Source organism: Stegodyphus dumicola, chromosome 5 (genome assembly GCF_044657685.1).
Source record: "Stegodyphus dumicola isolate Sdum_Otavi_A_Nest chromosome 5, ASM4465768v1".
Classification (NCBI taxonomy): domain Eukaryota; kingdom Metazoa; phylum Arthropoda; class Arachnida; order Araneae; family Eresidae; genus Stegodyphus; species Stegodyphus dumicola.
In genome coordinates, this window is record NC_140772.1 from 172,553,698 (window position 1) to 172,571,068 (window position 17,371).

Below are 17,371 nucleotides of genomic sequence, written 5' to 3' on the forward strand. Positions count from 1 at the left end.
GCAGTGTGCCCAGGCACTGGTATCACTTAAACTCTGTATTTCGTTAACTCTATTGGCAACAAATGATTTCTATCGTTTCGTAGATCCTTTAATCCAATAGAGAGTTATTTTTGAATCCGTCCAAAAGAACACTAAGGAGGGCTTTTTTAAATCCACTGTTTTCTTGACTTTACGCGCTAGTCGGGCGGCAAGCAAAGCACCGAGTAATTCTAGTCTCGGAAGAGTGATTTTCCTTAGTGGTGTCACTCGACTCTTGCTAACCAATAAATTCACTTCGATGTTATTATACTTCACAACTCTTGCATAAATAGCAGCACCATAAGCTTTTTGGCTAGCATCGCAGAAGCAGCGTAGTTCTAAGATATCGGTTGGCTCTTGTATATTTAAATTGAGCACATTTCTAGGAACTCATAACTCTGAAAGATCAGGAACCTCGGAGCTCCACTGAAGCCATGTTTTTTGTATATCTACGGGTATTTCTTTATCCATAAGACTTGTAAAATGAACTTTGCACGAATAGTAAACGGTGAAAGCAACCCAAGCGGATCAAAAATCCTTCCAATTGTACGTAGCAGGAATAGTTTGGTACTTTCGTTTTTAGACAGACTGTCCACTAGGCTCTTTTCCAATATTAGACAATTTTCAGCAGGATTCCATGACAGTCCCAAAACTTTAATAGTGTTGACTTGTGGCTGTGTATCGAAACCTTCACGTGTCCAAAACTGCATCAATGTATTGTCATTCGTAGTCCATTTTCGTAGCACCATGCTAGCTTGGCTCATAATTGATGTAGCTTGAGTAGAGATCTCAAAAGAATCCGGCACATTATCAGCTCCAGAAATAAAATCGTCCACATACAAACAGCGGTCTAAGCATTCTGTTGTAGTCGGGAATTCTTCAGAGTGCTTTCTCAGGTGAATTTTCAAAGTAGCAGTCAAAAGGAATGGACTGTTCATAACACCAAAAAGAACATGATTAAATCTGTAAACTTGAATTTTACCATTTTCTTCCCACAGAAAACGAACTGCATCTCTGTCCTTTTCAGCTAATAAAATTTGTAGGAAAGCTTTCTCTATGTCTGAAGTAAAGGCGACTTTGTTTAATCTGAAATTAACAAGAATGTCGAATATGTTCGAATTCAGGTTTGGCCCTGACCACAGGCAATCATTTAGACTTAAATGCTTAAAGTTATGACTGGAACTCGCATCAAATACTATTCTCATTTTTGTAGTTGTTCTTTCCTCTCTAAAAACTGGTTGATGTGGCAAATAGAACACAGGTTTATCAACAGGTTCTTTAGGACATCTAACTTTCTCTATAATATTCTTATTTTCATAATCTTTTAAAGTTTCAATATACTGCAAATGAAGATTTGGATCTTTTTGAAGTCTACGCATAAGTAAATTAAGTCGCTTTTTTGCAACGATGAAGTTATTATTGAGCTCTCCCCAATCTCTTTTCCATGGTAATTGAACCTCATACCGGTTATCTTTAAAATGAACAGTTTTTTCAAATGTTTCTAAAGATTGATCTATCTCATTTTCAAAGGGATCATCTTTAATTCCTATAGACTCAAGTTGCCAAAATTTTTTAATTTCATTTTCTATATCACTATAATTATTAATTAATCCACAGTGAACTGCTTGCTAATCCACAGTGAACTGCTCGCGTATTTTCAGTCTCTGAACCTAAAATGCTGCCAGTGGCTATAGAGCCAAAAACAGAATTTTGAAATCTTAGCTCTGAATTGGGCACTTCAACTGACCGAATTTTAAGATCTGATAAAACACCTCTGCGCCTAATAATGCATCAATTTTTCCTCTTTTATAAAAGTTTGGATCAGCAAACTTAATGTTTTGAGGAAAATGTTCAGTCGGAACTTCTATATTATTGATTGGTATGGAGTCCGAGATTTTAGGCACGCACAAAAATTCTAAACTCAGTCAATACCGTTTGAAATAGAAGCACATACTTTAGAATTAATACTTATTCTCGTGTTATTTAATCCAGAAACCGCAACAGATATTTTTTCTCTTTTAATCCCTAACGAATTAGCACATTCAATCGTTAAGAATGACGTCATCGAACCTACATCACACAAAGGGCGAACTGATTTTAATTCACCATAGCAATCTCTTATTTAAATATTCGCAGTAGAAAGTAAAACATTTTTGGTCTGACGCATTCCGTTTACAGCTGTGCAGGCGAAAATACTTTCTTTCTTGGTAGAAGAAGAGTCATAAACAAATTTTTCAGCATTCGGATTGAGACTGACTGTCGTCTTCTCCCCCCCCCTACTTCCGGCTTTGAAATATGAGCACTTTCGGATTTATTTTGTTTTTCATTTTCGAAATGTAATAGCGTTGAATGCTTTCGTGAGCATTTTTGACATCAATAATTAGACGAACAGGTTCGAACGGAATGGTTTTTCAAACAATTAAAACAAAGATTATTTCTTTTCACGAATTCACACCTGTCATTGACAGAAAGATGTATAAATTCCGGACACTTATATAATGAATGGAATCCTTCACCACAGCACTTTATGAATTTCAAATTTGTTTTTTGTATTAGAAGTGGATATCATACTCATAAGTTTTTTATGTGGAGAATTATTACTCTTTTTTACCTCCTTTATTTTACTATTTTGAAGCGTTCTCGCTTGACTTTTTAAAAACGAAAGTAATTGTTCAATCGTACCAAATTCTTCCGAGTTTTTTTAATTCCTTTTCCCACCAGTATCGAGTTGATTTATCAAACTTATCCACTATTAAATATACTATCATTATTTCCGATAAGTTTTCTACCTTGTAGTTTAAAATATTTAAAGTTCGAATACATTCGTTCGTTACATCAATTAAATTTAGAATAGAACTAGATGTCTCGCTAATACTCGGCTATTTCAAAAGCTTTTTTATTATAGCATTTAAAAGCTCACGTTTATTCGAATACCTATCTTCTAAAAGTTTCCAAGCTATATCGAAATTTGTATCCGAAATAGAAATAGACGGTATTACTCTCAGAGCTTCGTCCTTACAACTAGCTTTTAAATATTGCAATCTCATTGCATTACTCGAAATAGATTTGTTTTCTATTACACTAGCTTTAAACATATCTTTAAACATTATCCAATTCTCTATTTTACCATTGAATGTTGGTACCGATAGCGTCGGTAACTTAACATCCGAAAACACATTTGAATTATTATTACTTGGCACAGGAGAAACAGAATGTTCAGAATTCATCTTATTTTTTACTTCTGCTAATTTACGTTTAATCATCAATAGCAACTCATCAACAATATCATCTGTATCTTCTTTATCCTTAATAAAGTTATCCAATTCTTTGGGTTTACATGTTTCGAAAATTGAATAAAATACAGATTTAAGTTCGTTAGAAATTTCATTAGTTTTGGTTTCAAATAGCTGCAACGCAACTGAATCTGAAACATCTAATGACGTAACAACTTTATCTTTATGCCGCATCAATGAACTTTTTAACACTCTTTTTCTAGTTTTTAGAGCTTCCATATTTATAACAGTTATACTCTGCAAATTTAATAGAGATTAAAATGGGAGAGCTAACCTTCGATTCTCGACGGCACGCAATGAACTGGAAGTTGATCTGCCAGCACTATCCTTATCTTCAGGGCAGATGTTTTTATTTTATTCGGCTTATAAATCCTTACTAAATGCAGTATTTCATCTCGATGTACTCCGTCTTTATGATTTAAATCAAATTCCTCGTCATTATAAATATCACGAATACACATCAAATAGTTTTCTGGTTGCAATTTTCTAATTTCGACTATGCGTAATGTATACTTTACACATGCGCACATTGAAAGAAATGTTTAATAAAGTAAACAAATAAATTTTAAGCTTCTTTTTTGTGAATTTTGATACCCTTAAGAGACATAATTTCTCTTTATTTCATAAATTACGGTTTCATATTTTTAATTTTATAATTTCTGCATGCCATCTTACCAGATTTAAATTGATGATCTATAATCCGGAATCACCGAAGTCCCGACGAGTCCGGATTAAAGAGTTTTGACTGTAAATGTTTTTTAAAAACTAAAAGTGCACCCTCATTATTCTATAGTCTGTAACAGTTCAGAGGGTCATTGACATCGTACTGATAGATTTTGATAACGGGGTTATCTATCATTTTTTTAATTTCATAAAAGTTCTTGGCAAGCTAGTAATAACAGGTTCTTAGTAGTTAAACCTTTCAGTTCGTGATGAATTTTGTTAATATGTACATACCATATCGAATGTGTCATCTAATATGCCAAACTCTGGAGGGGCAGTAAGCCTGAAAATATCTGTAAAGGGCATCACTACTAAATTGGTGAGTTATATTATAAACAGGCAAATAATTTTAAATGGGAAACCAGTCCTATAGATTTTTTAAACATACAGAGATTAGGTTCTTGATTTGTATGTCAAAATGTTTAGGAAAGCAATTGGCAATAATGTCTTTCTAATGGCTGAGATGCTTGTCCTCATCGCATTGTATTAGTGATTGATTATCTTGAAGTCAAAGGAATTCAGCAGCTGGAGTGGCCTAAATATTTTCAGGATTTAAAGTAATATCTCTGATATGTGCGGATGCATTAAACCACCTACTTGCATCACTGCTTCCTCTACTTAAAACTATTCAGTAGATACAAGGTGTAGTATTCATCATGAATGTATTTTGTTACTGTAAGAATTCCTGGGCAGTACAACATGTAAAATTGCTCTAAAGCTTACATTTTAATTGGAGATGATACAAATGGTATTAATTTTTTCTGTGTATCTCTAAAAAGCTGTAATACCAACTTTTTTGTATTGTCCTTTGTATCGCATTACTTATTTTCTTATGTATATATATAAGACCATCAGTAATGTGAGACATGACAAAATAATGATGTTGTAAAAGTTCCATGTTTTTAGCTGTAAAATGATTCATATTGTATGAGTTTTTATAGTTTTTCCTAAATTTTTTCTTGCTTGTGTATTTGGTTTCAAGGATTCTTTTACTTGGTCATTTAGCTACAGAAATTAAATATAGATTTTAAGTGGAAACAATGATTTAGTCGTAAATTGATGATTATACTAAGCAGTTCATTAAAATGCTTATTATTAATTGCATGTTCAATTCATTTTTTATTATAATTTTGTCTAGGATAGAAATTCAGATGTAAAAAGATACATCTAATATGCTGTAAGAATATGGAAACATCATCAAAAGGTAATTTTATTTTTGTGTGAAATTTTCACATGTTTATATAAGTATCATATTTACTTGTGTATTTCCCCTGTTTTTATTGATTTCTAAAAATTAAAAAGAAAAAATTAGCGATATCATAGCTGCCAACTTTTTTCATTGCATCTTCTGACCTCCCAGTAAATCACGGAATTTCACACATTAAAATCTTAGCCATTACTGAGGAAAATATTTCCCAGAAATTGATGAAATTCATTGAATCAATAAAACTTAAAATGTACAAATTCCATTTCTAATTAAAGCATAATGTTTCTTACTTAATTTTATGTAATCTGATCTACAGTCAAAAGTCGTTAATTCGGACACCCATAATCCGGACCTCAAAGCTAAAAACTTTCTGCGCATGCGCCGTGTTGGCACATGCGCACAGGCGTTTTACGCGTGCGCGTAAGACCTTGACTACTGCGCATATGCGTGTGCGCAAGTGCAGAATACGTTTTCGCATGCGCGTTTAATGTATAACGGACGGTCTAAGCTAAAATTATCTATTTCAGCTAATGTTCATGATTGCGTTGTTCCTTAATCTTCGAATTGGATCCCGCTTATTATTTTTTGCAGACTCTAAGAGCAATTTTATAAAAGTAAACTTGAACTTTCGATTATGTCAAATAGAATTTCTGATGCTGGAACTTCCAAAGGATCTACAAAACGAAAGTATGTTTCTATGTCCAACAAACAAAAAGTGGAATTGCTGCAAAAAATGGATAAAGACATAAAGAATGTGACAGAGAGGTTAGTGAAAACAAAAAAATTTCGATTGACAAGTTAGTCGGTATTCTCGGCACAGCAATTAACGGGACTTGAATAGCGGAACTTTGTAATTGAACAAGAAATTATGTCTGTTTATAGAATTAAAGAGAAAGTATTATCACATAAAACGAAGCAACTTAAACAACTTACACTGAAAGAAATGTTTAATAAAGTAAACAAATAAATATTAAGTTTTTTTTTTTTTTTTTTTTTTTTTGTAAATTTTGATACCCTTTAGATCATAATTGTTCTTTATTTCATAAATTACGGTTTCATATTTTTAATTTTAGAATTTCTGCATGCCATCTTACGAGATTTAAACTGATGATCTATAATCCGGAATCGCCGAAGTCCCGACGAGTCCGGATAAACGACTTTTGACTGTATTATCTATTGTAGGATTTTGTAGAATTTTTAGTGTTGGATAAATTAATATATGTATTTTTCTTTGTTTTACATAAATGTATGGTGCATTATTAAGTTTATCCATTAATATCTCTATATACTGTGGAAAGAAAAAAAGAAAAAGGGAGGACAGTTCTATGTCTTCCGTACTAATGGGCCGATTAGTGAAATTCAAATTGCGTTTTTCATGTCTCAAAAGCACGACTTAGGATATATATTAGATTTATATATAGCACTATTCTAACATAGGTATTTTGACACAAAATCGGACTTTTTCTGAAAGACATGCCATATTTTTTTTTTTAATATTTCGATTCTATGACTCAAATTATGCCAGACTACCAATTTTTGTAAAACTCGCACAAGTAGTTTTTAAAAAATTAGCTCCTCAGTGTTAATTGAATTTGGTATATATTTAATAATATCTCATTTTTTTATTAAACTTTTTTTATTCTTCCTTTACCATTTTGAAATTTAGGTTCATTCCAAATAAAATTCACCCATTTTTTATGATTTATTTTAAAAATTTGTATTTTTAAATAATTTTTTATATATTTAAAAAAAAAAAAATTAGTTTTAACCTATAAAATGTTTACCATCATTTTAAAGTAGGTGTATTTCCAAGCATACCTGCGAAAAAAATAGACTTTTTTTTTCAAAATTTTCTAAGATACAGTCAAAAGTCGTTAATCCGGACTCATCGGGACTTCGGCGATTCCGGATTATCGATTTTTCCGGATTATAGATATCAGTTTAAATCTCGTAAGATGGCATGCAGAAATTCTAAAATTAAAAATATGAAACCGTAATTTATAAAATAATGAGCAATTATGATCTAAAGGGTATCAAAATTTACAAAAAAAAAAAAAAAAAAAAAAAAAAAAAAAAAGCTTAATATTTATTTGTTTACTTTATTAAACATTTCTTTCAATGTAAGTTGTTTAAGTTGCTTCGTTTTATGTGATAATACTTTCTCTTTAATTCTATAAACAGACATAATTTCTTGTTCAGTTACAAAGTTCGGCTGTTCAAGTCCTATAATTGCTGTGTCTACCGACTAATTTGTCAATCGAAATTTTTTCGTTTTCAATAACCTCTGTCACTTTCTTTGCTATCGGTAGCGAATTATGATGACGAGGAATTTGATTTAAACCATATCAAAGATGGAGTACATCGAGATTTATGTTTATATATATATATAAACATAAATTTTTACATTAATCCTTGTAGAAAGAATGTTTTAAACAGTAATTTTCTGTCGTGTTGTAGATTATATAAATAACATCTACTTTAATAGAAATTTTTAGGCTTAAAAACTCTAAATAATATGATTAAGGTTTTTTTTTGTACCCGGTATAAGAATTGGGGCACTCGGTGATACAGGATAAGCACTGCTGGAGTGATTTATTTCTTTCACATTTAACAAAAATCTTTTAATTCAAATATTTGTATTTGGTTTTAAATTTTATTTATAGTTAAAATGTCCAGAAGCTGACTTCAGCTGAAATGCATTTAATGCAAGTGATATTTCAAAAAAAATTTTCAAGAATGCAAAATTTATGGAAGTGTAACAATCTAAAAATCTTAATTTTCTTGTGTTAGCACTGAAAACAAATGTAGAAGAAAAAAAGGAAATTGGGGAGGCAAAAATTTAAAGGGAAATCTACTTCAAGGAAGTTGGGTGTTCAAAGAGAAAAAAACACTTGGACATGTACACCAGCAAATAATAGCAATTTGAATTTATGCTAATGGAAAAGACAAAAACGATAACATTGCAGATTAAAGTGAAGAGCGACTGGTTTTCGACTATGTGGTTGTATAAATTTAAATTATTTCATGGAACATCATATCATATCATAAACGGAGCATCCCATGATTTTTCACTCGAATTATATAAAGATTCCAGAATTTATTCAGTAATGTATATAGAATATCAGCTAGAGACATTTTCCGTCTTGATGAAACCAGTCTTTCCTCTTATCTCACACCTTCAAAATGCTTAGCTTGTAAAGACCGATAAAAGCTCTGACCAAATACTCATGAAATTGATTGATTTGTATTATTAAGTAACGGCAAAGCCGGGATAACTGCCTTAAAGGAGGGGATGCCTGTGGGAAGAAATTTCTAAGCGAACCCAACTCGTATACATGTTACACATGAGAAAAACCACGAAAACGCCCATGCAACCTGCCCATTCGCCGGGATTCGAACCCTGGAGCAAACTACCAGTATTCAGCGACCTTTACCGCTCGGCCGTTTGTGGGCCATTTTGAAATGGAAGTCGATAAATTTATTTAAAATTAATGTCAGAAACACCAAGATGTTTCAAAAAGTTGGATGCTTTTTAATATACTTGCAGAATGTCAGGAAAAAAAAAGGGCTAGCCATTAAGAAGAAAAAATAAATTTTTGCATAAAATTTAGTATATTATTAGTATTTTTTTTTTAATTTCAAACTTTTAATCTTATGATATTTGATTCTTGCGATTTCAAAAATAAACTATTTGACTAAAATATGAATAACATTTTAAGAAATTAAACATAGGATGATAAAATAGTGTAAAGCAATGGACACAATGATAAAATTGTTTAAAGCAATGTATGCAAGTCATCCTAAATTAAAGTGTTGAATATATCTCTCTCCTATTTATATATCTTTCTTGAACGGAACACTGAAAGCTGTGTTAACTGTTCTTAACTGTATTTTCTCTTTTAATATATGCGGTTTTCAAATGCATCGTAGTCTGGGTCACAAAGTATTCTTCCGAAAGAAAAGCTATTCAAATAAATAAAATAAAATTTTAGAAAATTTATATTAATAAATATATTTAAAATGCCCAGTTCGAATGAATGAATAGAAAATTTTAAAACAGTTATCTGAAGAGACAATGCAACACAAAACTTAAAATAAAAGTCTAAAAATTCAAAAATTACCTAAATTAATAACTATGACTAAAAAATATAATATTAAAAAAAAACTACTTGAAAAAAATAAACTATGCATCTTTTATTTAAACTGCACAGTTTGAATGAGTAAATAGAAATTTTTAAAACAGTTAGTTGAAGGAAACCATGCAACTTAAACAATTAAAATGAAATTCGAAAAAGAAAAAAAAAATATTTACAATAACATAAAATATAATATAAAAAACGTTATTTGAAAGAAAGAACGTGTCACTTTTTCCCCTGTTATGCACAATGTAAAAAGGAAAAGAAAAATAGATTGTCATATATTAAGAAGCCCACCAGCGACCGAGCGGTAAAGTCGCTGAACAGTGGTAGTTCAGTCTGAGGTTCAAATCCCACGAACGGGCTGGCTGCATGGGTGTTTCTGGGGTTTTCCCCATGTGTAACATGTATATAAGCCATTTTCCCTTAGAAAGTCCTCCACAAAGGCGTCCCTCCCCTTAGGCAGATAACCCTAGTTTGCTTTGCCATAATTAAATATGCACACACACACCATATATTAAGAAGTTTGCCTTGGCTGAAAAAAAGTGGCAATATAAATTCTTGAATTTCTCCATAAATTTTGCACCAAATTGTACAAAATTTAATATTTAGGCATAATTTCAGTTGTAGATTTGAAATATGTAAAAAAAATTGGTATGTTGTTTCGGGAAAAATCTGATTTTGTGTCAAAATACCTATGTTAGAATAGTGCCATATATAAATCTAATACATATCCTAAGTCGCGCTTTCGAGACGGGAAAAACGCAATTTGAATTTTGTCAATCGGTCCAGTAGAACGAGAGAGATATAGAAGTGTCCCCCCTTTTTTTTTCTTTTTCTGCAGTGTATGTTAATTTTACTATTGTTGCATTTAAAAGGTACTTGGATAAATTAAAGCTCACATTCCCTACTTGGTATAAAAGTGTAAAACAAATTACAAAAAGCAGTTTGCAGAATATAAAATTTAGAATATCTAATTAAATATTAATGCATTTACATTAAGAATCATATTATAAATCATTCAATAACTGAAAGCAGACATTGTAAAGTAAATTTATATCAGTTTGGAATTTTTTTGGTAGCATCACTGAAATGGCATAAACCTTCCGAAAGCTACTGGTTTCTTTATTTATTATTTTTTATATTTTAAGGTTAGATGCTATGCAATGTGTAATACTCCTTGAAGGAAAAGGAAGAATTCATGCATTTAAAATTAATCTACAATTAGATTTATTAAATATGCTAATTATTTATACATTACTATCTATTACTAATATTCAGTACATCTATTACTATTCTTCAGTTTTTTACATTATTATGACTATTGTACGCTATTTTCTAACTATAAGATACACTGTGATTTTTCCTGATTATTATTTACAAAAATACTTGGATCAGACAGAAAAAGATCAAAGTAGCTATTTTAATAACACTTTATACCAGTGGTTCAAAAACTTTTCCGAGTCGTGCGCCTTTTTTCAATTTAAATTTTTCCATGGCGCCCTACTCTGAGTAAAAGTATATCTAATTGTAATGAAGAGATAAAAATAAATAAAACTCATGTATCTTCATTATGTAATTTTTTTACTTTATTAACATCAAATTAATAATTAATATGATGGATGAGACTGGATATCACTACACATTTTTTCAAACAAGGAAATTAAACTGGACACAGCTACTCTCATTTCCTTTTCTACATTGATTTTTGCTCTGTACTTGCTTTTTATTACAGCGACTGTCAAAACCCCAGCTTCGCAAAAATACAATGTCGAAAATGGAATTTAAATCTACTGAGCCTTATCATTTAGAAGGGGATATTCATCCTTTATTGAAATATATGATTCTGTCAACTCTATGCTGCCAAATCTTGCTTTCAAATTGTTGTCGCAAGATTACTCGATAAGATACTCTTCTTCCACAGAAGTAAATTAAGACAAAGCACTAGTGTTAAATGGATCTCGATCCATGGAAATCTGTCGAAATTTTTACTTTGAAAATATTTTTCAAATTAGATAATTAGCTGCGTAAAGGGCTCTTCAAACATGGTTTTTACATCCTGAGAAAGATAAATTTCATTTGACTCAGAAATTGTTGCGATATTAAAAAACAATTTTTGCCTGTATCTTCATTCAATTTTCTTCTGCATATATATATATATATATTTTTTAAGCTGATACTTTTTTTCACTGATTTCAAAAGTTGCATGTTTTTTCCCTGCAGAGAGAGATTAAGGGAGTTCAGCTTTTCAAAAATGTTGCATAAATATGTCAGCTTTATTAAAAAATTGGCATCATCTTCTGCATTCTTGTATCCTTCCTCTTTAAGGAAAATTAAAACTTCTTCCCACATTTCAAAGGTATGTGATAAACTGTTACCACGAGAAAGCCATCATGCACTGCTACGGTACAACAAAGACGAATGTTCAGCTCCCGTATCCACACACAGCTTTTTAAAAAACTTTGCTTTCAATGGATAATATTTTAGAAAATTTATCTCATTCATCACACATTCTAACACCTGATGTAGTGCAGGACTCGGATGCTTTGATGCGAGTGCCTCTTTGTGAATAATGCAATGCATCCACAGTGCATTTGGTGATTTGCTTTCAATAAGTGCCTGTAGTTCTACGTAGCAGCCTGTACCAGTACAGACACCAATGCACTTAGACCAATTCAGATTATTTTCAAATATGAGTGTATCAAGAATTTTGGATAGGTCCTGAGAGTGCTTCTGCAGTGATATTTTACAAAACAGAAGGTCTTCCTTAATGTTATTACCACCTATAAATCGTGCACAGCATATCAAATGAGTATCTTTACTATGATCCTTAGCCTCATCTATCTTCAATCCATATTCCTCTTCTTTAAATTTTGCTATTTATTGATCATTGATATTCTCTGTCATATGTTATATTCTCCAACTAAATGTGTTATTGGACAAAGGCAGGTTTAAAAGCAGCTTCCCAGCAGACCCATCAACCATGATGTTCGCCATATCTACAGCAGCCGGTAAAGTCAAGTTCTGCGATGCTATGAGGTTTCTTACATTTACCGATTCTGTAAGCCACCTTGTAAGATGCTAGCAAAGCATTGTTTGGTGTTGATGCAATCTTAAAAAATGCATATTTTTGTTGTTTCAGTTCTTTTAACTTTCTCGCAAAAAAATGTATATTTTTGTTGTTTCAATTCTTTCAACTTTCTCGAAAAAAAATATTTTTGTTGTTTTAGTTCTTTTAACTTTCTTGCAAAAAAATAACAAGGTTTTTCAGCCATACTATAGTAATTAGCTTCTAAATGACGCTTCAGTTTAATTGGAAGCAGATGCTCTGCTGCCAAAGCTTTCATACACAATACTGATTATGGGCTTTCTTTACCATTTATTTATGGTGATGTAATAACAAACTTTAAATAACCATCATCATATTTACAATATTGTCATTTTTCTCAGTCATGGCACTGATTGAAGACATGCTTTCGTTATCTGCACTATTATGTTTATTACTGTTCAAAAATTGGTCCACCAATAAAGACACGAGCGAAAAATCACAAAACTATTTATCAAAAACAAAAAAAAAAAAAAAAAAAAAAAAAAAAAAAGAAGTACTGCAACAATAACTATATTACAGGATATAATTTATATAAAGTGCTTAGTTTAATATCACCAACTGTAAAAATAATGCTATTAAATATAAGTAAGCATTGTTGAGCAAAGAGAACAGATATATTAAATATGTTAAAAAAGTGTGTTAATATGAGAAAAAAATATGTTAAACGATAGAGTATGTTGCATCCAGTTTTCTATTTAAAAATTTTCAAATATCATGTCAATCATTTGATGATCAATAAGAAGGCAACCCTCTTTTTGGCATTATTGACAAAACTGCAAATTCCAGGAATCTCCACTTGACCCCATTCTTGATGAGAAAAGCAATTAAAGCATACTTTCATTCACTGACTGGGAGAAGAAGGTAATGTTATGGCATCTACTTATCTTTGATATATTGTTGCGTGTATATGGGTTTGTAATGGATTGAATGCACAAGTCCGATAATAAGTTAATAAAATTTATTCTTATCAAAAGAAATATATCAGAACTCTGGAATTTTCCTAAGAGATATTTGTACAAGGGTTAACAATATCACGCAACATAATCAGTAGTTATACTTCATACTACTAAAACATTAAATACAATGCAATACAAAGCACATCTAAAGAGAAAGTTAACTTGGATTTCTCAATTTACGCGGAAATAACAACTCACAGCAACAGTAACTAAGCAGCTGAGCTGATGTGCTCTCTCTTTAAAGCTTTTTATAGATTTCAACCGGTCGTGAGAAATTTCTAGTACTTTCTGCTTCTTGAGATTTCTGGAAAGCAATAAGAAGATGGAATTACGGTTACAGACAATATAGTGGTTAATTACATTTATTCAATTTCAATACAAATTAATGAGGTACCTATTTATTCAATGTTAAATGCACATGCTCCTGTATTTTTACCTTTCCTGTATACCTTTCTCTTAAAATATGTCTCGCATTGCATTTCACAGGGAAATACAGAAATTTTAAGTATAATTCTGCTAAAATTAGCTATTTAAATACAAAATTCGTAACAATATGTATGCAATTTCAAGACTTCATAAGACTGGAAAACCATTGTTGTGTGCTTACGGGTTTGTTTGAATTGAATGCACAAGTCCGATGAAAAATGAACAAAAATTTATTATTATCACAACAAATATGCTTAAATTTCCTAAAATATTCGTGCAGTATTACAATATCTCACAGTAGTTATCTTTTAACTACTCAAACGTTCAAGAGAACACAACTCAAAACAGCTAGAGAAAGCTAATCCGCGAATTCCCTACAGGAGCATTTTTCTAAACAAACTCTGAAAACAACAACAAACTAAGTAACTACAACAAACTGAGAGGTTTTCCTCCTTTTATAAGATTTTAAAAATTGTGCGCGAGAATTTTCTAGTACTTTCTTGAAATTAAAAAGAGATGTGTATTAAATGTTAAATGCACGCACTCTTGTATTTTCAATTTTCTGGCTTAGCTTTCTTTTAATATTCGTCATGTGCTGCACTGCGCAGGAAATAAAACCATTTAATTTACAATTCAACTAACATAAGCTATTTAAATACCAAATCCGTAACACTGCCCCCTTCCCAAGGACTGCACGTCCCAGGCAGTACAATCCCTGGACAGGAAGCCAAACCTTCAACTGTGGCATAAATGCAATAATAAGCATTACATTACAATATCAAATAAAATGAACATAAATGCACTAACTAACTTAAAAAAATCAAATGCAATCAAATACTAAATACAAATCAAATGCAAAATACAAATCAAATACTAAATACACATTTAGAAACATAAAGGGACCATGGTCTTACACTATTTACAATTATTTACATTGCGTATTATGGCCACAGTAAAGACCTAACCTGTCGTAATGAACGACTTTAGGTTTAGAGTTCGAAGACTTACGGGTGCAAACCACGACATCATTCAGTCTGTTCAGCACTGTATATGGACCATCCGAAGGTGACTGTAATATAGGACTGAGTTTGAATTTATGTCCAGTAGCTCTTGTGTTGTATCTGGTCTTTATCTTCTCCATCGCAAAGTTGACTCGCTTTCGTGCAGAACGGTGCATCACCTCAAACAGGGCCTGGACATCTTGGATGTATTCCTCAGGCGATGAAGGTGCATCCGTAGGGCGACCAAACCGGCGGTCACAAGGCTGACGAAGGTCTGGACCGAAGAGCATCTCGGATGAAGAATAGCCGGTAGTCTGGTGTTTCTCTTCGACCCTAGTATGATTTCGGCGGCTTTTTGAGCTGGGTCTTTCAGACAAGGCATAAGCGTTTCCAGGTGAGGATCCCTTCTGACGATGGATAGTCATGTCCTCAGATGTTGACAGCAGTTTGTTGTTTTTGAAGTCTAAGAATAAAATTGTATTTCCTTAAAAGTCCAATTCGAGTATGCATGGATCTGTAATATCTGGCACATATGCCGTGTGATGGTAGGCGGCGCTTCCAAACGTGATGTTCACGTTTAACTTCCCAGCTATGTCGATCTTATCACCAGATGCAGTCTGAAGTTTAACACAGGATGGCGTCCAAATAAATTTATCTTTAATTGTTGAGCTAAATCTCTCCGAATGATGGTAACATTAGCTCTTGTGTCAATGATCATATTGCAAGGAACTTCATCGATGTGCCCATTGATGGACAGTCCATTACTGTTGCCACTCACTGTAGAAATCTTGAGCGCTTTAAAACAAGGTTTTTCATTCTCTGGCAATCTCCGTTCCTCGATATGGCCATTAATTTGTTTCCTGCATCGTTGCTTCGAAATGATCTTATTTTCCGTAACCTGAGTTGTTCAGCAATTCTTCCGTACGTGGCCTTCAGCTCCACAGTTCCAGCACTTTGGTTTCTTGTCAATCCTTTTCCTTCCCATGGCATTTAATTGTCTGTTTAAATGGTATGCCTTATTTTCCGTGCTCTGGGGTGTTGTGCAGTTCCTTCGTAGGTCGTCTTCAACACCGTTGTTCCAGCACTTTGGGGTCAGTCTCTTTTCACCACTATTCTGTCTCAAGGCATTCACTGGTCTTGTCAACTCATCCGTTTTCTTATCCGTGCCTTGGGGTGTTCTGCAATGCCGTTGTATGTGCCCTTCAGTACCACATTTCCATTATCTTAGAGACACTCTGTTCTCGCTCCTACTCCGTATCAAAGTATTGACTTGTCTGGATAAATCATCTACACGAGCCGTCAATTGATCCACTGGCTCGTGGATTCGTACAGCTCTGACTGGGTAGAGATCGCTACGAGTTGCTTGCTGGGCTGCCTCAAATTTCACGGCGTACAACAGAGCACTTTTTATATCCTTCACATCCGCCATTCGTATAGCTTTCTGTATTTCAGGATCCCGGATGCCATTGATAAAGTACTGCAGAGACAGGATTTCTCTTGCTTCTGTCAGGCACTCTGAAAAGGCGAGATGGGACAGCCTTTCAACATCCGTGGCCAGCTCCTGAAGTGTTTCGGCGGGATTTTAATTGAAGCCTACTGTAGTCTTTCAGGCATTTCTCCCCAAAGCGCAGCTCTAATGCGCCGGATAGAGCTTCTCTGGTTTTCGGGAAGAGTCTGCAGGATATCCGCTGCGTCTGCTCTCGGAGAAGCGGCGAGATGACAGGCTTTTGCTTGGTAACCCCATCTATTCGCTTCCGCTACTATAAAAAATTGTGTTTTATACACTTGCAAAGAGGTCTTCCTGTCATATGTAGATAGTTTCAGAACGGGACGAGCAGGCTAAAAATTTAAAACCATCCGAATTGCTCTCTGCCGTCGGTACGAATTTCTTTAAATTATCAACTTCTCTCGCAATTGCCGAAACCCTGTCATCAATTTGTTGTTCGATTTGGTGTTGGACGACAAAAACTCTTCCTTCGATTCATTGTTCTACAACAGAAACTCTGGCTTCTATTTGATCTTTGACAAAGGAAACTCTCTCTTCTATTTGTCCAACTTTAGTTTGAACAGTGTCAATTCTGCCTTCAATAGTCTCAAATTTGTTTTCTATTATGCAAGTAATATCTCTTTTTATTTCCTCTTGACCTGCTTCAATCTTTTCTTGAATTGCTTGCATCTCGCCTTTAACGGATTCTTGGCCCAATTTCATCTCTTTCTTAACGGATTCTTGGCCCAATTTCATCTCTGCTTCGAATGCAGCAAATGCAGTCATTAACTGCCTCGTCTGTTTTTGCATCGCTCTTGTAATTGGTATTCAAATCCCACTTCTGACACCAAAAATTGTTGCATGCGTACGAGTTCGTTTGAATTGAATGCACAAGTCCGATGAAAAATGAACAAAAATTTATTATTATCACAACAAATATGCTTAAATTTCCTAAAATATTCGTGCAGTATTACAATATCCAGTAACTACAATGAACTGAGAGGTTTTCCTCCTTT

The 17,371-nt window shown here is 32.9% G+C and overlaps 1 protein-coding gene across 7 annotated transcripts in view; it reads left to right on the forward strand.

The window, feature by feature from the left end:
• Nucleotides 1–17,371, forward strand: part of LOC118199452 (scm-like with four MBT domains protein 1) — a 244,315-nt gene that overhangs the window by 17,856 nt on the left and 209,088 nt on the right. For 4 of the 7 annotated variants that reach the window (XM_085817388.1, XM_085817385.1, XM_085817389.1 and 1 more), the window contains exon 2: nt 5,173–5,238. In XM_085817388.1, coding sequence (XP_085673514.1) covers nt 5,220–5,238 — 19 coding nt within the window. In that variant the 5' untranslated portion in view covers nt 5,173–5,219. Of the gene's footprint in view, nt 1–5,172; nt 5,239–13,282; nt 13,348–17,371 lie in introns of those variants that run through there. The other 3 variants (XM_085817390.1, XM_085817391.1, XM_085817387.1) reach the window with 2 other exon arrangements.